A 23,936-nucleotide genomic window follows, 5' to 3' on the forward strand; every position below is an offset into this window, starting at 1 on the left:
GATCCCATGGACTTCCAATATTAGCTGAAATACATTTGTAGGTGGAAAATGTTTGTGATTTACATGATTTACATTTGATTGGCCCTTGGAGGAAAATAATACAATCACAACAAACACAACAGAACCACTTTACCAAGATGTCCAAATACAGAAAGTGAGTGCAAGCTGCTTTGGTTTTATTGATGCCATCACAAATAAATAAGAATGGAAGAATGTAATGGCTCCTACTTCTGCAAATTCTTTGAATCTGGCCACTCAAAGGAATTTGTCCTTACCTGCCTGCTTTGGTGATGATCATTTCAGTTCCAATATCATGGAACCGCTTCCAGAGGTCAGCACATTGCAGCTCCACCTGAATCTCCTCCATGGAAGACATGGCAGCAGGCACAGGGCCTGCAGCACCAGAGGCCAGGTCAGTGTGAGTGCTGAAGGAGCAGGAAGTCCGCTCAGTGAGGACCTCAGAATCTGAACCAGTGCTCTGCTCAGAATCTGCAAAATAAACAATCAAGCCTTAGGTGAGAAACTGCTGAGCTCCGCTCACCCCTGGCCCTAAAAGATGGGGGTGGGAAATGCAATGAAGTGGGGAGAGGGGTAAACAAAAGGAGACTTAAAGCTGGGAAGCTCCAGAGCACAGCACTCAGGATATTTTATTATTTTTTATGGTTTGTTTTTGTGATTTATGACCTTCTTTCAGGTTTCGTGTTTCCAACGTGACATCTGGCATTTTAGTAAGTTTTAGCAACAGCTGAAGAAAATTGGTCCACAACAGGCAATATAAATAGTACTAATGTCACCATGTTGAAGGGAATGAGGCCAAACTGGGGCAACAAAATAAATGCCAAATTAAACTAAAATAATTATAAATTATAGATCCAAACCTAGATTAGACTATTTCATTTGTGCGAGTAAAGATTCAGTGCTAACAATATGTTCTTCAATTCCATACCACTCAGCATCACTGCCTGTCAGTTATTTTTAAACACAGAAATTTTTCCTCTACTTACATAAGCCATGGCCATCAAAAGTAATGAAAAGCTGCTTGGGATCTTTAGAAGTACTTTGTCATATATTTGAGTAAATGGTTTTTCCTAAGAGTCTAATCAGGCCATGTTGAATGGGAAAAAAACCTCTGTTGTGAGTCAAGGATGTAAGCATATGGAAAAAGTTACCCAAAAAGGCAGTTGAAACAAAGGGAATAAATGAGGTCAGGAGACACCTTGATTGGTTTCTGAAGTATAGGCAGATGGGAGGGGTGATCCAAACAGGAAGGTGGGATTGAGAGCAACCAAATAAAAAGTTGGCATGCTGGGCCAGATGGTCCTTTCCTGTGTCTTCTGCACTCGTGAAGACAAGTGGGGCTGGGGGGCAGGGGAAGCTGACTGATGGAGAAGGCTAGAGCCAGATTTACCAGGGAAGATTTTCTGGAATTTTAAACATTTACCTTTAGGAACTTAATGCCAAGAATTGTATGTCCTAAAATTTTTCAAATTCAGATTATCTAGTATAATTTTCTTAAGTCAAATGATGCTGCAAGTCAAGCCTAAGAATCCATTTCTCTAACCCACCCTTAACATCTAGAATTCTGATTGCTTTCCTTGGGGTTAAATATATACATGAGTAAAGGCTGGAAACAAGTGTTGTACTCTGAGAAGTGACTTTTCAATGGTGTCAAGGGTCAGAGCTTCTTGAGCATCAATCCTTGGCACTAGTAAGATGGTAAAAGAATGGGACAGAATGCCCAATCACATTGCTGCCAACCTCACTTACCTGCAGCAGGTTTGCAGCCCTGTGAAAGATACATCCCATTGTTCCTTTACTTTTCTTTCCTTTTGTCACTGACTTTTTTCTCTTGCAACACCAGGCAGCATCTCTGGCAAGAATATCTAACAGCTGTGTCAAAGCCACAGGGAATAAAGTGCCCACAGGGGAAAAAGTGTCATTTCTCTCCATCTCCCCAATTCCTCACCTGTCACTTGTGAAGATATTCAGGTTGTTAAAGAACCAAACAAAACTTCTAAATAAAGGGGAAGTTTCTGACCAAAAACTTCAGTTTACCCATAATCACTACTGTAGTCACTATCTTCATTCTCCCTCCCCCTCTTCCCCCCACTCACAAAAAATCTATAAAGTTTTATAACTAGGTTTTACATGTCTAAGCACATAATTTTATACCTAGGACTAAGCAGCAGCTATTTTTGGTCTTCTCCAAGCACTGAAAAGTAGAACTACTTATCTAAGATGACAGCTGTTGCTGAGTGACAAATCTATATCCTAGCTTGATTCTATATGCCTTTCAGTAGCAGAGCCATTATATCATCACAAACTCAGGCAAACACACTAATTCATGTCCCCTGAGACATGGATTCCCAAATCCTATTTTGTTTCTGGGATATTTTAAGAGCTCCTCACTTATCATGAATACTGTAAATTTTTCAAAAAACTCCTCAAAAAAAGATTTTTAAAATATATTATTGTCCTGCCTTTGGAAGCGAAAAGTTATGAAATCCACCATAAAGTGCCACAATTACAAAAAATTGGAAACAGACACCTTAAGTAGGACCCAGCAGAAATTTTGGACATATGATTTCTCCAATGTATGTTTAGGAAGTGGGAAAGGGAAGGAAAGGTATCACTACACTAAGAGATAAGTATTAATGGTAGCTAAATTGAGGTTGAGATTGGAATTGGGACTACGGCTAGAGAATTATGAAATAAGAGACTCTACCCTTAACTCAGTATGTCATCTGGAACAAAACAGGGACTCAAAATATAACATCAAACGAATTAATGAATAACCTTAGACAAGCCATTTAACCACAGCGGGGCCTAGGTCCTCAATGTGCAATGGGAAAGAAAGAGCTTAAGGATTCCACCTCTAATGACCTGAATGTAAGAATCCTCCCCAGTGCAAGTGCTAACCCAGGTAACCTCAATTAGAAACATCAAATTTAAAACTCTTTGAACAAGACAAGTTAAATAAGGAAAAAGACTGGGGGCTCAGATTCACATTACCATAGGAGTTAAATAATTGAGTGGGTATTCTATAAGGGTTTATAGTTTCAATCAAATCAATCAATAAGCACCTATCAGCATATGGCCTTAGATGAAGTACCATGGAGATAATTAGAAACAGAATCCAAGACCTTCTGAAATTTCCCGGTTAGTGTTGATTAATTATGTGTTTATTGAGTGCTTACTATGTGCCCAGCACTGTGCTAGATTCTGGGAAATAACAAAGTACACAATGGGACCTCTCTTCAAGTACAGTACAGTAGAGACTAGGAGCACTCAAAAATAATCAGAGAGCAACACAAATAACTGCCACACAGTTTTCCACACCATTACATACTGTCTCAGATATCTCTTAGAAGTCCAGAAGAGAAAGAGATCCAAGAGGGCTAGAACACTCCTGGGGAACCCATGGTTACTAGAAAGGAAATGGGCAAGTCTGTGGGGGCATAGGCAGTATTTGTCCATGAAGAGGATTTTCAAAGACATTTATTTAACTGGAAATACCCTGAAATTCTAGATTTTCACTCTCTCACAAAACAGGATCCAGTGACCTTTATATAAAGAATGTAAGCAACAGCCCACATGTTCAATAACATGAATGCCTATCCAATCTTCTATTCTCAATTGTTTCTTAAATATTATAATCTTGAAATAAAGTTACTGTTACTTTTATAGAGGCTCTTTTTAAAAAGCTTCTAGAAGGGTTAGGGCCACCTGTGGGGTAAGCAACCCTACAAAACTCTTAAAATAGTAATCTCAGAGTCAAGAATAACAGCCTAGGTAAAAATAAAATTTAATCTTTTGTAAAATACATTTCTAAATCATAGTTATAAAAAATATTTTGGCTAACCAGATCTAAATTTTTAGCTATTAATTAGGATGTATAATAAAGTTATCTAATTCATGAAAGAAACACACAGCTGGTTATTTTAATCAAATCAGATCATCCATTTAGAAAAATAATTAGTCAGCCCCTTAAAGATCAAAAAACACCTCTGTGTTTTCAAGTTCATTTATTCTTGGCAATTTGTGACTTCCTGTCCTCAAAAAAATAGCCATTAGGAACTCATATGAATGATGCAGGATTTCTTGGCTATCAGATACTGTCAGAATAGTATTTCAACAGAATAAGTTTAAGTAAATCAGGAACATAAAATGTTACACGTAACCAAGGCAGCTAAAGGAGAAAACTTAAGTAACTTGCGCTGAGCCAGTTACAAGTCACTAGAGAACATTTTGTGACTCACAGGGCCAAAGCAACATATTTATTCTCATCCCCCCAAAAAAATTCTTTAAAAAGAGATTTTAACCATCATTTTACTTTCTATCTCTGACCTATTTCACTTTGATAAAATGAATACTGTAACACTAAGTTCCCACAGAAAGTTGAGTTTAGCTTAGAGTAAGTTCAATTCTCACTCTACAACAATAATAAAAGAACTTTTAATTTATACTTTACACATTACCTAATATTGTCTTCCCATTGATAAGATAGACATAGCTTGTATTTGTATGTCTATTTTGTGGACAAAGACATTGAAACAAGAGAAATTGAAAACTAACATGTACTAAAATGTAGGTCTTCTCCATCCTGATCCAACGGTCAGATCTCCCCAAAAGCATACTAAGTTGAACCCAGCCAAAACAGCTGGCAACTCTGTAACACCCCTTAACTATTTTAACCATCCTCACAACTAAGGTGGCTTAAATATGTTTGATCTTGGCCAAGTCACATGACTATTCTGGTCCCCAATTTCCTTAATCTTTATGGCACAGCACATGCACATTTAGTTAGAAGTGTATAAAGTCCCTTTTAACCTGAATGTCTAATGGGTGGATTAGTAGTACAGCTTAGAGACCACCAAGTCTTGGAGTTAATGGTCAACATTATTGAGCTCTTACTATTTGTCAGGCACTCTGCCAAGACTGTACATGCATAACATCACTTAGTACAGGCAAGCCTAAGAGTTGTTATTATTATTATCTCCATTTTATACATTATTGATGCCAGAGTCCAGGTTACATCCATTCTACTGCCTAAGGATTTCCAGCACAGAAGACTACATTTAATTCAATTTTTATATCACCAAATATTTCTGCTTTGCCTTGATTAGGTTACATATTAATGGACCAAGACAAATAAAACAGGTTCTTGCTCTGAAGGAGCTCACAACTTGGTAGAAAGGGTATAGAAACTGTTAAGGAAGGCTGACTGTGACAGACACACCTGCAGAGGTGGGGAAAAGTGTTGAGGAGCTTTGAAGTGGAAGCAAGTCAATGATAAGAGGATTGAGAAGATTTTATGAGGTAACATTTGAATATGGTCTTGAAGTAGAAGTTTGAAACCAATAAACAACAAAATGATAGAGAAAGAACTTCAGGTAGTGGGAATAACAGTGATTAAGGATTTGGAGTTTTAGAAAATTACAAACAAACTGGTATGTCAGAGTTTAGATTATGTAAAGGGAGAGGAGAAGTAAGATAAATGATGAGGGTGGAAGCTCAGGTTCAACTCAACTAAATGACTACATATTGAACATTTACTATGTGCCAGTCACTATTCTAAACTCTTGGGACATCAGGGAACAAACAAAAATTTATGGCCGAAGATCTTGGGTGTCAGGATATGGAGTTTAGACTTTATCATCTACATGCTAAAGTTTTCTTTTACATGCAGGTAGTGATAGTTCTGTCTTCTATCCAGACTATGAATTCCATAAGCTCAGTTTAATACTTTGCCCCATCTCCTGTATGAATGATGCAAGATAGCCTGGTTTCTATGTGAAATGTGTAAGCTGACTGTACAGTCAGATAAGAGATGTAGAATGCTCTGAGATTAGATGCACAGTGTTACTTCTATAAGACTGGAGCTCAGCTGTCATATTTTCCACAAGGAAGAAAATAGTTTGAAACAATCAAAGGAGAAAAACCCCACCCAGATGATAGACAATTCATCTTACTTTCTTTTCTGCCAAATACTGGTACACAACCACATTGAGTGGTGTTTCCTATCTGATATTGGTAGGACAGCCACTTCTTGATCTAGTTCATAAATCCCAAAGTCTCTAAAACCAAAACTCTCATGACTATCTCAGGGCTCCCATTCACAGAAGGGCACATACCAGAATCTTAAAACCCAGGCAGCCCTCTCTGTACCAGGAGCAAGTAAGTTCCTATTTCCAGAGGACCTCTGCAGTGGAAATTGGTTGTGGGCTATCAGATTTTATCGAGTAGCTTAGAGAATGCTGGTGACGAAATTTTTCATAGAGTAACTCTAAATATGGCAGAAGCAGAGCATTTGGCACTGACCTGAGTACGAACGGAGCCCAAATTTGATACTCAGTCCAGAGCTTCAAGGGAATGAACTATAACCTGGGTTGGATTAAACTAAAATTATGATGATAGCAAACACTCAAATGAGCCTGTTAATTGGCTTTAGTAATGGAATGGTGTCTCTGAGCTCTCCATGCCCTCCAAGTTCTATTTGGGAAAAGGGAGTAACCTGAAGCCTGCAATTCCCATGCCAATAAGCCAATTAAGGAGACTAAGGGCACATCATGTCTCACCAGCTGCCTACAGCACTCTCCACTTAACAAGCAGAACCTCTCTCAGCGATACATAGAACCACAGCAAGGACCCAAAGTCATCCCGAGATCAAAGCCTTTGAGAGAGTCTTTGCAAAGAAGTCGTAGTAGTAATTTTTATATCTGTTTCTTGCTGAGCAGACAAAGGCTCAATGCCATTAAAGGTTCAACCTCTGTTTTAAGTTATTTGAAAAAGCTTCAGATTGCTCTCCACAGTGGCTGGATTAATTTGCATTCCCACCACCAGTGTATAAGTATTCCCTTTTCTCCACAGCCTTGCTAGCATTTGTTGTTTTTTCCTCTTTTTAATAATAGCCATTCTGACTGGTGTGAGATAGTACCTCATTGTGATTTTGATTTGCATTTATCTGTTAATTAGTGATGCTCAGGGTTTTTTCCTGTTTCTTGTCCGCTTGTATGTCTTCTATTGAGAAGTGTCTGTTCATGTCCTTTGTCCATTTTTAATGGGGCTGTTTTTTATTTATTGATTTGTTTACGTTCCCTATAGATTCTGTATATTAGGCATTTAACCAAAAAGACACATGCATTTGTATGTTCATTGCTGTACTATTCAAAATAGCAAAGACATGGCATCAACCCAGGTGCCTATCAATAGTAGATTGGATAAAGAAAATGTGGTACATATATACCGTGGCATACTATGCGACCATAAAAAGAGAATGAAATCATGTCCTTTGCAGCAACATGGATGCAGCTAGAGGCCATAATCCTAAGTGAATTAACACAGGAGCGGGCCAGGCCTAGTGGCTCATGCCTGTAATCTTAGCACTTTGGAAAGCTGACGCAGGCAGATCGCTTGAGCCCAGGAGTTTGAGACCAGCCTGGGCAACATGGCAAAGCCCTATCCCTACTAAAAATCCAAAAATTAGCCAGGCATGATGGCACGTGCCTGTAGTCCTAGCTACTTGGAAGACTGAGATGGGAGGATCACCTGAGCCTGGGAAGGTTGAGGCTGCAGTGAGCTGCGATGGCATCACTGTACTCCAGCCTGGGCAACAGAATGAGATCTAGTCTCAAAAAAAAAAAAAAACAGAAACAGAAAACCAAATATCTCATCTTCTTTTATAAGTGAGAGCTAAACATTTAGCACACATGGACATAAATACAGGAACAACAGACACTGAAGACTGCTAGATGGTGGAAGAAGGAGGCATAGGGTTGAAAAAGTACCTATAGGGTACTGTGCTCACTACCTGGGTGATGGGATTCATAACCTAAACCTCAGCATCACACAATATTCCCATGCAACAAACCTGCACAGGTATCTCCTAGATTTAAAATTGTTTGAAGTTGAAATTTCAAGTAAAAGATGAAATTATTAAAAACTTTGCTTTAGCCTAGAACAATATGCAAAAGTTTCAACCTCTAGTGATCCAGCATGCTTTGAAGCTGGAAATGAAAAAAAGGAAGAGAAGTAGCAAGTACTGTATTAGGCACTTTATATACGTTATTATCTCATAGAATTTTCACAGAAACCTTTAAAGTAGGCATCATTGCTGCCATTTTATATATAAGAAACCTGAGGCATGACATGAATAAAAGACTTGTCTCACATTATATAAATGGGAGGTGTTAGAGTGGGAATTGAATTAGTCTGACACTAGAGTTGCTCTTTTCACTATACTCTGTTGCCCATTTTTCATAACTAGAACTGCAGAGCTGTGCACATCCTATTCTGAACTCAGAAATGCAGAGTTAATGCTCAGGCTGCTCAATCAGAAGGTAGTGCTATGGAAATTAACACTGTTGGTTTTTTGAGAAGGGAAAATTCAAACGAAGGTCTGATGGGAATTTTCCCCTGTCAGTACAAGGGCAGTTATATTCAGAAATATTTTAGCTCTCTTCATCAACTTAACATTATTTAGTAAGTAAGTACAAGTATGAAAGGCCTCTTTTGCTGTATTTCACTTCCTATCCCCAATCCAACCTAGGTAGAAGATCCAAATATGACAGACACTGAAGATCACTGTCAATGTCAAATCATCCTTTTGCTTTAGCCTAGACCATTAATCAAAACATTACAAGGTACTTGGAAGATGTTTGGGCTTTGAGAAATTTTTAATGGAAGCATTGAAAGACAGAAGGCAACTGAAGTGGGCCCTACTTGTGCAGAATTTGGTTTATTTAGGCTTAACTCAAGTCAGAGTGCAGGACCCAAGAGTTTTTGATGGTCCTAAGTGGATATCTATGCTTGAAGAGAATTCAGCTGATAATAATGTATATGAAAGCACTTCATAAACAGTAAAGTGTCAAATTAACATATAAGATTCTACGCCAGTGACCAAGCGTATCAGAAAAACAAAAAATACATACATACATACATACATACATACATACATACATAAATAAAGGACAAATATGGGTCCCGAATTTTCTAAAACAGTCCTAACTTCAAATTTCAAATATTTTATTGTATTCTTCCCACAAAATTAATATTTATGAGACCAACTTTTGGGTTAGAAAATATTCCTGATGAACACACAGACAGTGCAAAAGTGGAATAATCAAAAATTGGCCACGAGCCACATGGAAATGTTCAACCTAAGTACCTCTTGCACCAAAGGTCCTTCAAAAGTTCATTCTGATAAACTGGGTGGTCTTCAAGATTTATGAATTTCAGGTGAGCCGCTATCAACGCAGGCCCCATCCTAAGGCTCTTGGCATTTTTCCCGGGTGAAGTGATATATTATCTCATCCCCAAGTCAATGTTTATTTGCTGTTTGCAACCACTACTTCCAACCTCCCACCACCACCTCCGACATCAGCCACTGTCATAGCACCATTATATATCTGCCATTGTGGTCTTTTAATTTCTGTGATGTGAAAAGTGGGCCTTTCTCCAAAGGCCCTACAAGCATTTGCTTTATACCTTGTTAGAATGTTCCCACTGAGCACCAATAAAGAAACAAATTCATGATGATGCACTAAAAGGGAAGAACTAAGAAGCCAGTTTCTAAACATCAAGAGTAATTTAACTATGACTTCTGGAGAGAGTGCCTCTGGATGTGGCAGTTTCAAAGATGTAAGTATGATAAACATTTGAGCACAGCCAGGAATGCCCTTCAAATGATCCCAGGAGACCACCAACTATTCCAAGTTTAAAATCTACCCAACTCACCATGCAAACATAGAAAACCATCCTGTTTAGTAAATATAACATGGCTGACAACAATGTAACAACCTCTCCAGTAATCAAAACTCGTCCATTCAATCAATCATTCATTTGTTCAGCAAATAATACTCATTTTCTAGGCTGGACCTGGGAATGTACTTGGTGTTATTAGGGGCACAAAATTGAATAAGAGATGATCCATGTCCTCAGGAGCTTATACAATCATTTAGGGAGAGAGGATAGGTCCATAAATAAGTCTAATAAAAGTAGAATAGTCAAAATCCACCATAGCACACAGCATGCTGGGGCTTAGGATCAAAAAGACTGAGTTCTTGAGCTCATCTCTCCTCTTTCCAACCATCTAACCTTAAGCAAGTCACTTAACTTCTTAAGCCTTTGTTTTATCATTTGTAAAATGAGGATATCATTTGTATCTACTTTGTGAAACTTCTATGAACTATTAACAAAGTGCCTGTGTATGTGTATTTGCATTAATACTTTATCAACAATAAAGATCCAGACATATGAATGCTAATTTTCAGATACTATTATCTAAGAGAAATAGCAACAAAATCCTATGGGAGTTTAGAGGTAAGAGAAATCTCTCCAAGTCCAGGGATTTTTTCTGGGCCTAATGAAGATATGTCTGTGAGATGCAAAGGCAGAAATGGGGAAGAAAGAGAGGGGTCTTCTAGGAAAAGGGAATTTTCTGGCAGAGGCATGGCAATAAAATCTACCAAACGTATTTAGAGAGCAGCAATCTATGTCATCCTGACCACATCTGTGTTATTCCTCTTGTATCCTCAGCACCTGGAACAGTGTCTGGCGCCTATTATGCACTCAATAAAATGTTTTTGTTGAATGAATTAATGAATGAGATGCTGTAGGTTTAGCAAAATAAGAGAAGAGATATAGCCAGAGAAGATCTGGGAGGGTAGGCTGGAGCCAGATGAAGAATCTTGAATGCTATTCTTCTCATCTTCTTCCAGGAGACAAATATATCCCTAGTAATGAGGTGTCTTAATTGCATGACATGTTCCCAGTGAAATCCCTATTAAGTCCCAGGGTCACCTCCTGACATCATAACCTGAACTACTGGAATACTACCAGCTTTTCCTTGCATGACTATGAGCTGTGTCAAATTGATTGGCAAGGTCTGACCCGAAATCTTTCAGGGGTTTCAACTGAGTTCAAAGAGTTCCCTCACTTCTGTGAGAAGCACTCAGTCAAACACCTAGAAAATACTCAGATACTAACTCTCCTCCACATTAACATAAGAAGAGAAGGTACTTATAATCATGAGGATAAAATGGGGAAAGGATCAAGTTCTACAAATGCTAGAGCTAGTAATGCTAAGGGAGAGGTAGTGAGACAGAGATATCCTCCTCCTTCAGGAACAGAATGACTGCTGTGCTCACCAGGTCCCCTACACATCCAGTGTCTCTGTTGTCTGCAGTGAAGTGGGGTTTCCAGAGTTGCTGAGAAGTAAGGCAAAAGATTGCAAACCTCCTTTAGAATTCCACGGACCCAGATTATGACTGGGAAAGCTACTTAACTTTTCTGAGCCAATTTCTTCATCTAAAATGGAGATAGTGGATACCATGTGTCTCAGTGAAGCCCCTGGCGCACAATAGGAATATACTTAATATAAATTCTTTCCATCATTTGGAACAGAAAATGACCATACGTGTTAAGTCTTTTCCCAGTCACTTCCCTGTCCCTGTCAGAAAGGCAGAAAGAAGACTTTCAAATGAATAAATGCAAACCTCACCAAAGAAAATGTAAAATACAGAGTGGGAAAAGATCACATGATGAAGAAAATATTTCAGGGCCTAGGGCAAAACTATCAAAACTGAATGGTGTTAGGAGAAATGGTGGAAAGGAAGAAAGAGGGGAAAGCAGAAGAAACAATGAAAATGCCATGTAGGGAAGCCTGCTTTTGTGTGGGTCTGCTTGAGTGATGCTCTCTTGGTCCATAATGGCTGGCACAATATCTGAGAAGGAAAGTGATAAGGTCTAAAAGAAGAGAGAAAAGGGTAGATCACTAAGAAAAGAGGTATGCTGGGTTTTCAGTAAGGAAAATGGGCCAGGGAGCAAACTTTCACCTTGAGCAGAGAAGCAGAGATAGCAACTGAGGCTGAAAAAACTGCCCAAAGGCATTGTTCCATGAGAGGTGGAAAGGACAGGGCAGAGCTTGGAAGCTGCAGGAAGCCCTGACTCCAGATGGACAGCCTTGTCAGAAACACTCACCTGGCTCAGGATAAGGAAAACACACTGAGGAGGCAGAAAAAAAATCTAGTACCTAGGTGAGGCTCCCAGGGAGCATGAGCAGGAGGCCTGAAAGGTAGGCATTTTAACCCTATTTTGAGACTTACACAAGGGAACATGCCCAGTGCCACCCACCCAGAAGTATTAGAGAGAACAAATGAACCTAAGTCTCTCCCATTTTGAAACTTCACCTCATCCACCATCCCACACCATCTTCAGAAACCCTAAAATCAAATGCTTTGATGGCAGAAAGAAGTTCACTTTTGGGGCACAAGGCAATCATTGAGAGTGAAATCATTGAGTGTCTTTATATTTACAACTCAACAAACCCAGATTAAGATGCTTGCAAAACTTAGAATCCCACCCTCACGTCCCAAGTTCCCAGACCCTCCAGGAAAAGCCTTCCTCCCAAGTCTCTCCTGTCTTTCTTTTTCCTCTAAAGCTCTTCCCAAAAGGGAATGAGTCATCAAAGGATGCTAACCCCAGGGTGGAGTTCTTATGATGGCCAAGAAAAGGAGGGTGGAGTGGAGTAAGGAATTGCCTTACACTGTCTTCTGTGTAGAAGGCTGATTTGGGAATCGCAAAGTGAACATGTTATTCTTAACTCCATTCCCAACTCCTTGAGTCATCCTCACCATGTCACTTAATTCCACTCATTCTATGGTCAACATCTTGGCTTCAGCAAGCCTCTGTTTTTCCCCAGGCCTACCTACCTTGAAGGGTCAGAATGACCCTTGAAGAGACAGTGTCCTTCAAGTGTGTCAGCAATTCAGAAACTGACAGCTTCCAAAATAGCTGGTGTGTTGTTGAGTGTCTGTTGCCTTCTGAAAGAGTGGCAGTGTCGCCGAGACAGCAGGATTTCCTTGCCAAAGTTGCTCCTACCCTCCTCCCCACAAGACTCTGCCCTGCCTCTCCCCATCCCTGCCTAGGAAGACTTTGAGCCCAGGGGCCATGGCATTTAAGCACTGTCAGAGTTCCCACTTCAATTCCCACAGTGGTGCCAGTTCAGCATCTGTCATGATGACCCAGCCTGAACTGTATTTAGAAGCTTGGACATGGCACCATGTTCCAGCCCATCTCAGAGTGACAGGAGATTTCCTGAGCACCTGGGCTTGCGATTCGAGCACTCCTCCTCCCAGGGAATGGGGGTCAAAATGACTTTCCTCTGATGACCTGTTTCCTTCTTAGGATGGTGTCTTTCTGTTGGAGGCCTCTTCTCAGAGTCAATCTCCATCAATGCTGTTACACAATACTGTTTAAAAATCCATACTTTTTATACAGCTTGCAATACGTAGCAGGGAAAGAGAGGAGAATAGGAAAGTCAGTCAGAAAATGGGTTTAGTACTCTATTCATGGACTATTCTTACAAAGATAAATTTCCCTGAAAACATAGCCTGGGAGTGTTCAGAACCTACCAGATATTGCCAGTGAATTGAGAGAGCCTGTCTATTTCACAATTAAGTGGGACAGTGTATAAGAATTCACTTCATCTTCTTGGCAGCATTTATTCCAGTCTTTAAAGCAGCATACTAGAGTCTCCCCAAAATTGTAAGTTAATTCTGGTTAGTGGTTAAAAATTAAGTCCATTTATTTACATATTCACATTAATCTCCACCCAGACAGGCAGACTGATAATTGTATAACACTTATCAGGTGGGCTGTAAGTTTTGAGGGTTACTGCACACAGAGCAGGTCTAGGTCCTCAATCTGATAGGTCACAGGAGAAAGAAAGGCTTTTTCTCAATTGACCCCAAACTCTCTACTCCACTGTCCCTAACCAGAGTTCCATGGAGACAACCTGTCATTTAAAAGGCATCAACGTTTGGCCTTTCCCATTCCTGGGCAAGAACCCAACACTCAGAGAATGTGGTTTTAGGATCATGGCATCTAATCCATTCAAGGATTATTTTCCCCCCCTACTGTTCAGATGGGTGTGTTAATCATCACCTCTCTTTGTTCTGTAATAAATTCAACCCTGGCTAATTCCAAGCCTGTATGCATCACTGGAGTTTAAAGATGGCATTTTGACAGGTCAGATATTCAGAGTCAATGGACCACCAACCAGTCAAAAATCTTTAAGTACTTTTAGGAACATGTGGAAGTAATTTTTTCCAAGAATTTACAAGTCTGGAGGATGAGATCTTATTGATGGTGTATGAGCTGTTGTATATATTAAAGTATTACTTTATATACATATTCTACATATAATCAACATTGATTTATGAGTGAAGGCAGATTTTCCTTTTTATACCAAGTACTACACAAGTGTTATCAAATGCAAATTACAATAAAGTATACAATATATAGGATCTTTAAAAAAATAAGACTAGAGTAGAACTATAAGTGAATGTGCAATGAGTACAAGTTTAAAACACAAATGCTATAGGCTAGGAAATTTCATAGATATCAGAATATTTGATATGACACTTGCTATACTTGTACGTTTTAACTACAGTCATAGTTTGAGATGAATCTTTTTATAAAGAAAAAATTTATTATATAAAATATTGACTTCTAATTATTTAAATGAAGAGGTTATTAACCTAAAGTCAATGGACAGGCTTTGGAGGTTTACAAGTCACCTAAAATGATAAGTTAAATTTGCAAAAGCTTGTGTGCTTTTCTGGGGCTAGGAAGCACGGGATTTATGAGATTCTCAAAGGAATCTACGACTTTAAAAGGCTTTAAGGACTACACTGGTTTGATAGGTTTTCTTCAAGTGTAATAAACATCCATCTTTCCAAGCTCTATTCTGCTGTAACAAAATGCATTTTCCCTCAGCCAGATATTTACAATGAAAGAAAGATTCAAAAGAATATGACACAGAATACTAATGGTGCATCTTAATAAAAATATATTTTTATCTTTATTATGAAAATGAAGGGGTCATGTTTCTCTATGCAGTAATGAGTATTAAAATGGCCACCTGAGACCATCTTGCTTTCTCTGTATGATTCCCTGTTTTCCATTGATCTTTATTTTAACCACACATACATATATATATAAGTTGGATAAATTATAATCCATATTCACCTACTTACTTGAGGAAAGTAGATGAATTATAAATTATTTTTGAGTGAATGAAAACGTGGCTTTTCATTTGGCCTTGCTGCTTTTACTCTGGTTCTCTTTTCCCCTATCTCCCAGGAAAACATTAGTGTCACAGGAACCCCAAGCTCACCAGGTTCTTTCTCCTTATGTGTGCAAAAAGTCTGCACAGCAAGTCTGCTGTTGTGGGACTTGCAGTCCAATCCCCTCACTGGGGATGTGCTCTTAGGCAGTGGTCCCTGTATCTCAGAAGAAATCCCTCCACCTCATGTCCTCTAAGGCAATGTCTGCATCTGGCACTGGGGTTGAGAGGCAGCTCCACAGGGAAAGTTGGACACAGTGAGTCAGTGAGGCTGCCCCCGGTAGGCCTGCCAAGGCTTTCCTAAAGGCCATGGCAATGGAGCCTGCCCATGAGAAGAACATTTTGGTGAGCTCAGTTTGTTTGCTACCAAGAACCTCCTTGTCCTCCCAGCTAAACATCTATTTTTACCACACTGTGACACTGAAGACTCTGCTGTCTTTAAAGTGAATAATAAATACAGTCAACTGCATTATTTGTCATTTTATGGTGAAAGGAACTCTGGATTCAGAATCAGAAGGTAGGAGTGTTAGTCCTGGTTTGGAATCAGAAAGCAGGAGTGTGAGTCCTGATTCTGACTCTACCTAGAGATATGATCTTGAGGAGCCATTTAACCCTGTGGTGCCTCAGTTGACACATCTGTGAAAAGTGGAGAAGGAATCCTACTGCTTACCCAACTCAATGAGGCACCAGCAAAATAAAATAATGCAGAGGAAAGCACTTTGTAAATTATAAAGTGCCATATAAAAATGTAACTTATCAGCACTACATTTAATCATTTACCCTGCAGAGATTTTTCAATGTGCTCTAAATACCATGCTTAATCCATACCTGCAGTGCCCATTAGAGATGAGGAAAGTGAAACTCGGTGAAGCAAAGTGGTGAAGTGAGAAGACCTGCTTGCTGAGAGCCTGGGTTCTCTCCTCAAACTGGTCCATGCCTCCCCCAGCACCAGTACTTCATTTACTCTTGTTAAGCAACTATTGCCTCATTTTTAAAATGGAGACGTTAACTGCTTGCTCCTATGAGACAAAGATCTAGACAAAATGACCTACCCAGCATCTTGTTCCATGAGCTGTGATTCTGCAAGATGTGAGCAAGGTCATGAGTTATCTTGTGGTGGTGGGGAACTAGCAGCCAAGTGTGCTGACCAATGGACCCCATTTGTTCTTTTGGTTTCTGAAGCATCGCATCTGACCATCTCCTCAGTGGTGACTCAGTGAAGAGTCACAGTACAGTCAGGGTCTCTATCATGCTAAGTGCCTTTTCCTACATTCTGATTCTCTGTTAAGAGACATATGTAGCAACTTTTCACTGATCAAGCAAAATAACTTTTTATTATGGGGGCAGGCAGATAACATCTTTAAAAGGTCAGTTTAAAGTCCACACCAAGAGATTGGCTCTATCACATATCCTCTTATACAGAGGCCACTAGGCTGCAGGATAATTAGTATAGCCAAATTGCTCTAATTATTTTCAGCAAAAGAAGGCTTTGCTCAATCCAATGGCAAAATGTTCCAGGGACTGGTCCTATGGGATTCTGAGACCAGCAGCAGAGCTGGCCTTCTGCTCCCTCCTAAAACAAAAGCTAGTCCCAAAGAAGCCTCAGGTTTTACATAAAGTTGCTCAATTTCTCTAGGGTCCAACCTGCCTGGCTCTTTTCCCCTCTGGGCCTCAGTGCAATTCTTCTCTCAAAGCATACCTCACTTTGCCTTTACCCCACAGAGTCACTGTTGTGGCAGGACTCAATGTTTACAACTGTTTTTCAACTTCACGAAGAAACACCTAGTGAAAGATCTTTCTATTGATTCTCATTTCTCAAAATGATCTTGCAAAACATGCTGCTTGTTTCCTCAGAGAAAGTGACTTTTCTTCCCTCCAGAAAGACCCTACCATGGTTTGAGTTGTGATTACACATTTGAATTCAGTTTGCACAAGATAAATATTACTACTTAGAGATAAATGTTCTGCTAACTTGGTCCTTAGAAAAAACGCAACATGTTTCTTTTCATGCTCCTAAACTACCTGTGAAAGACCTCCTTCTTGTCATTATTTACAATTTAATTATGAGTCAGTGTGGACCAGGATAAAATATATCCTCTTAGGAAGGGAGAGCAAATGAGTTTCAACATGCATGTCAACTCTAGCCATTTGAATGTGGCATTTGAGAGCTTGAAATTCAGAAGCATGAGGCCCAATCCAAGCTCAAAGGGAAGAGTACCAGATTGAGTGGTGATGTCTTTCATGGACACAGGAGTAAGGAATAGCAGCATATGCATTACATATTTATTATCATATTATTTCTAAGGCTTCTACTGGAATGCTGCTGTGCACGAATTGTCACAATATCCCTCTTACCTGCTTTCAGGAAATAAAAGCTATTGTGTCATTGTTCATATTTTATATTATCCTTTCCAAGTGGCCCAGATTTTCCAGAGGCATCTGAGAGGCCACTAATCTCTCCCCTCTAGAAATAAGGTCATCATGTTAGCAAACTTCCTCTGCTCTGATACAGTTGTGGTTTTAATGGAGAACTAATGTCTTCATCAGTATCTGTGCTATTTCACACTTCATTTTCTCCCCAACTCTTGGATGAAAACCATCCAGTCCTGGTGATTTACTTTGTGGGAGTTTCTTTCAAGTTTGTTTCCTTCTCCAAGGATGTCACACAAGCATTTTCAGGGCTCCAGCTGGGGAGCACCCAGCCTTGAAACATCAGTGTGTGATCAAGTCACTCAAGAAACCCAATGTCCTTGGCAGGGACCTGGCCGTGAGGCCTCTTAGCTGAGGCCCTTGAGTCTGAGAATAAGAGAAGCAGCTGCTACTTTTCCTGCCTTTCCATTAGCACTGGTTCAATGGCTTAAGATGGCCCAGATTGCCAGGACCCCGAGAACTGGGAGAATATGGGAGAAAAAGACAAAGACTTTGAACCCGTGACCCACTATTCAGGTTGTCTCCGGATCTCTCAGTGAGTTTCACAAAAATCGCAAAACAACCTTAAAGAAAGAATAGTCTTAAACTTCTTTTATATGATCCATAGTGGCAGCCATCACCCAATCCAGATTCTCCAAGACAGTACTTATTTCCCTTCTGTGGTCCTCGAGATACATTTGCATTTAAAATAATCTCCTACTATCTGGCTTGAAAAACCAGCTCCTAGCATGGGCACACAATAAATACCTTGCTTTTAACTTGATAAAATTCTGGCTACATGACACAGCTCAGAGAAACAAATAGGGAGGGTAAAGGAAGAAATTGTAAAAGATTGCTCTTCAGCGGCAGAAGGAATCCCCTCTTCATGGTAATAGTCATATACTCTCGGGGTCTAGGCATATGTGGCTTCTGGAAGAGAGATTTCTCTGCTGCTTTGAGGCCTCTGGCTTCATTGGGACAGGCTCTTGTCTGACTTGTGCTTCACTGAGAGGAGACAAAGACAGGATTGAGGATGCAGAACCCAAGATGAAGCCAGCTCATGCTGAGCCAAGACTTACTGACATAAAGAGGAGCTCTTTCTTCATGCATCCTTGGGGCAGAGGCCACTTGGTGTGGTCTCATCTTTGGCCTTAAATATAGTTTAAATGAGGACAAGAGCCATGTTGGACCATTAAAGTATCTCCCAATAGCAGCTGAAGAAAATATATAAGCACCTTCCCTGAGAGCAAACTGCAAGTACAGGGCCAGGCTGCGGCCTTCCCAGAAAAGCCTGTTGAAGTGGTAGTGGACTGAGCTGCCTGACCTGTCATGTGGTTTTGTTGTTGCTGTTCTGTTTCTTAAATGAACATCTGATATTCATACCTTGACAAGTATGGGCCTTTATTATTCTCTAATAGAAAAGCTTAACTCAGAATGTCAGCTATGTTTCAAAGACCATCACAAAAAAGGAAGAAAAAAACCAGCTTCAGTTCTCAAGCTTGCCAGTATAAAAGCACAATATGCCTCATAGTTCTCACTGGAGGATCAGGTGGGGCAGTCCAAACATCAGCATGTGATCTTGGTTCCTTACCAAATGAAGCAGTGGTGATAAAAGAAAAAAGTCCAACATGCCACTGTGCACTCTGAAAAGACATTGGCATCTACTGCCCCCAAAAGAGCAATGCACAAGAACAATTTTCATACTGCAAAAAATTTAAAGTTTTAAGAAATAGAATCATTACACAATTCAGATGTCATGTAGCTATCTATAAAAAGAATAGGATATTATAGAAAACAACTTACAAACTATGACTACATCTTTAATGTCATAAAATACCTGGCTAGAAATAAATTTCCTTGACAGGAGAAAAAAGATTCCTTTTATCCAGAGACCAGAAATGTTCAAACTCCAACTGTCATAAGGATAACAAAATCATGAGAAAGGAGTTTACCCCCCAATGTAGAAGACATTTCCCCTAATTGGCTCAGCATTCTAAATTCTTGGGATACACAGGTAGCAGCTAACATGCAATTCCCAGAATAAGAAGCAACGACAACTCTCTCCTAAGAAATAGAGGTAACCTATGCCACCCCTACTTCTCCCAGCTGGAGAAAGTCCAGTGGAGGGGTTTTGAGTAACAATAATAACAGCCATTGGCTCTGAGCCCAGGGCAGGAGTGTTGGGAGATCTGTGGAGTCCCAGAACCCTGGTCCTTCCTCTCTTGTTGGCAAGGTCTCCAAATGGTTCCTTAGCTCTTCTTGGCAATTTTTAAAGGTCACCTGCCACAACCACAGGTGCCTTTTTCTACTTTGCCTCATGCCCTCGGTTGCAACATCTCATTGTTCCTGATTCCAAGTGGCAAAACCTAAAGGTCACCATTAACCTGGGCCAAAATTGCTTCCTGCTCCCATATCTGCCAATTCACACCACACACTCAAAAGGTCACCAACTTGATGTTAGTGTCCCAGCCCTATCTGGGCCTCACTGCTTCTCCACAGCTGGCCCCAACAAGGTTATGTCTCTTCCCTGTGCCATCCCTGGGCAAGGGTGGGAGGGCCCTGCTCCTGCCAGTGTTCAAAATCTGAATGTGACTCTCTATCCCTGCCTTCAGCTTGCAGGAATGTAGGGCTGCAGTGGAAGTTGATATAAGTACATTTGACCCTAGAACACCAAAGATTTGAACTGTGCAGGTCCACTTATATGTAGATCTTCTTTTGCCTTTTTCACCCATGAGACAGCAAAACCAACCCCTCCTCTTCCTCCTCCTCTTCAGCTACACAATGTGAAAACAATAAGGATGAAGACTTGTGACAATCCACTGCCACTTAATCAACAGTAAATATATTTTCTCTTCCATGAGGTTTTCTTAACTTTTTCTTCTCTCTAGCTTACCTTATTGTAAGAATATAGTATATAATACATGTACAAAATATGTATTAACCAGCTGTTTATGTTATTGGTAAGGCTTCCAGTCAACAATAGGCTATAGCAGTTAAGTTTTGGGAAAATCGGAAGTTATATCCAGATTTTTGGCTACACAGGGAGTCAGCACCACAACCGTCACATTTTTCAAGGGTTAATAATATAGAAAGAAAAATTTAGAAAAAAAAAATTCTGTCCTTAAAACCAACCATGTCTTTAGATTCAAACCAAGACTCTAAATTCTCAATTATTTTAAGCGTGGGTTCTCATCTCACTCAGTGCCCTCACTGAGTGTCAACAGTCTTACTCCCTCTTTTTTTTTTTTTTTTTTTTTTTTTTTTTTTGAGACGGAGTCTCGCTCTGTCGCCCAGGCTGGAGTGCAGTGGCGCAATCTCGGCTCACTGCAAGCTCCGCCTCCCGGGTTCACGTCATTCTCCTGCCTCAGCCTCTCCGAGTAGCTGGGACTACAGGTGCCCGCCACCACGCCCAGCTAATTTTTTGTATTTTTTGGTAGAGACGGGGTTTCACCGTGGTCTTGATCTCCTGACCTCATGATCCGCCCGCCTCGGCCTCCCAAAGTGCTGGGATTACAAGCGTGAGCCACCGCGCCCGGCCACCCTCTTTTTTTTATAAGACATTTTACAATCCTGCGCCAACCATCAGTTCCCAATGTCTAATCCCTCTTTCTCCTGGGCAGTCTGCCGTAACATAGCCCTAAATACCTACAGATGCCCAGACTAGGCACCAGCATAAAGTATGGCTAAACTTGCCAAGTGGGCTAGCCATAGTAGTTTTGACCAATAAATAATAGTAACTCTTTGGCTCAGAAAGCTAATAAGGACTTTTTCCTTGGCCAAGAAACTACACTAGGAGCCACAAGAGACAGAAATCAAGTATTTATTTTATTTGAAATTCTGCTATCTCAGAAAATGAAGTACAGGAAACCACCAGGAAAAACTGTCGTCAGCCAAGTGCCTTTAGCACTTGAAGGAATGGTGCATCTCATATTTAGATCCACCCACAGCTCAGGCTTCTTAAAGCAGAATAGAAATAGGAAAAGATGGCTGGAGGAAAGAGAGGCACTTCATGTTTTTTAAATGTATAAACCCAATACTGACATTTTTCCATGTTGCCAAGGAATAGTTTCTGAAAAAAAAAAAAAAAAAAATACACCTGTGGCCAACTAACGGTATTCTCTTTAAGATTTGCTTTTATGACTAAATTAATTAAGGCCACTGGTATTTTTTCAGACTAGCAATTTCTTTGGTTGTCCTCTGAACCTAACCCTTATAAATGAGTCACTGGAATTTAATTCATTCTAAATGCTACTTTTTATTTTAACCCTTATAACACTTGACTTAGCCAACCAAACATAAAATACAAGACATAGAATAAATACAAAATAGGATATACAAATAAGAAGAGATTAAATAGAATCTTGGCGAATTCCAACTGCTCCACATCCCCAAGAGAAACATGGGGTCTCCACTGTTTCACTCATTCCCAACCTCCCACTCTGGACTTTGGGATCCTCAGAGCCTCACTCTAATTAGAAAGAAAGGTAAGAATGACACTCAAAATTCCAATTGTAAAACACATTTTAAAGTGAAATTTCATTATTCCACAGCTTACACAATAATATTTCAGATGGGAATGGAAGTGAAATGAGAAGGGCCATGTGCCTATAATATGTTTGATGTTACACATATGGGAATTATCTGAAACCCATCTCTTCCTAACCCAGTACCAACACTTTATACACAGGGTTGTTCCAAGTTTTTTCTTTTTTTAAGTTTATTGGTTTTCACTCTCAAGAAAGTCAACAATTCTCTTCACTATGTGAAATTTTCTGATGAATGTTCATTTGCCTCCTACAAAGGTAGACATTATTTCAGCAGATCTGAATTAGTTTTAATAAACAGTCTGAAATGGACAGTCAAGGAGTTGTCTTTATCTGAGGAGGCAGTGAACTTAACGAGAATATTCTAAGCTATCTATAGTGTCCTTTGCCTACCCTTCTAAGTTCTTATAACCAGGCCAGACCAAATAAAGCCAAGGTTCTATCCCTCAAGATTTGTCACATGACAGCCAGGTGGTCATGGGAGAAACACTAATCTTCACGTGGACACTTGGAAGAGCACCATTCTAAATAGTTACTTTCCAGGGGCTGTCAGAGCCTTCTACTTCCCCAACATATAATCAAATCAAACTGTAATAGGAAGACTAAATATCACAAATCAACAGTCAGATGGACCTCTGGAGACCAAGGAAAGCTAAGGAGTTTCCCTGCTTGGCTGGGCAAAGAAAGGATCAAAGGAAGCTTGGAGTGGGTGGCATATCACAGCCCTGGAACAGAGGTCAGGTATTTGGCCTTTTCCTGGCTTCCAATGATATTGAATACAACAGATAAATTAAGATCAAGGCACAAGACAGTTCTAAAAGCACCAGCCTGTCCCCAGGAGATCTCAGGAAAAGAGTCATCATCTACCACGAGCCAGATCTTATCTTTACTTAGAGGAATGCTTGTCAACTTGAGAGTGGATTACATACAGCAATGTCTAATCAAAAGCCCTACAACATGATCACAGAAGGAGGCAAACTCATCAAGAGCATTCACTTGGCCAAGGAAGAGATCCTAATTTAGGCACAGGACAAAGTCAATAAAGTTCACTATGCTCCAGCTCTTGATTAACCATATGTGTGTGGAGAGATGATTACCCAAAATACCAAGGGAGCTCAACCGCTTTCAGGAAAATCTGACCCTTTAAATTAACACAAGAATGGCCTGCCAGCAAATCTCAAAGACAGGAAATATTTCTGGGATTAATAACTCAAACCGATATTCATTTCAGGTTAGGGGATTTCCCTAATCCAACTGTTGGTTTCCACAACTGATGCACACAGGCATCTCAGCTGGAAGCACTGCATGATTTTATATGCCCTTGTTGAGCATACCCCTCAAGTTCCTTCAGAGCCTATCCCCACCATAAAGAGGGAAGAGTCCCAAGCACCTCCTTGGCTAGAATTACAATATATCAAGCTTCAGCCTTCATCAGGCCCAAGAGTGAGACCCATAAAGGGAGTGTGAAGAATGTAAGCCACCTTTCCAGAATCCCTCTTCATGGGTGGCATAGGAGTCATCTACATGGCATCACTTTAGGGTTGCCAAGAAGGCCTCCCTTGCCCTAAGTTTACCTATACCTCCCCATGGAAGATCAGTTAGCCCACAGGTTTATTTTTATCTAAAAGGGGCTTTTAAATATGTAGAAGCTCCATTCTTTTAAAATGCCATCTGCCCTTTAAATATGAACAATGTGATTTTTTAAAAAATGGATGTTTAGGAAAAGTGAAGTCTGGAACTGCTGTAGTGATTTTGCTTGTACAAGGGAAACTCCAGAACCACCCAAGGTTATAAGATTAAGCTAACACAGAAAAACTTTATACTTATACACAAGTCACGTCTCACTATATCTCCCA

At 40.0% G+C, this 23,936-nt stretch overlaps 1 protein-coding gene across 2 annotated transcripts in view; it reads right to left on the reverse strand.

Annotated features, from left to right (window-relative positions):
* The window catches only part of TBX15 (T-box transcription factor 15), a 119,366-nt gene that overhangs the window by 48,978 nt on the left and 46,452 nt on the right, over positions 1-23,936 (reverse strand). For both annotated transcript variants that reach the window (XM_063624692.1, XM_063624693.1), the window contains exon 2: positions 276-489. In XM_063624692.1, coding sequence (XP_063480762.1) covers positions 276-489 — 214 coding nt within the window. The remainder of the gene's footprint in view (positions 1-275; positions 490-23,936) is intronic.

The sequence above is a fragment of the Symphalangus syndactylus genome, chromosome 12, assembly GCF_028878055.3.
Source record: "Symphalangus syndactylus isolate Jambi chromosome 12, NHGRI_mSymSyn1-v2.1_pri, whole genome shotgun sequence".
Classification (NCBI taxonomy): Eukaryota; Metazoa; Chordata; class Mammalia; order Primates; family Hylobatidae; genus Symphalangus; species Symphalangus syndactylus.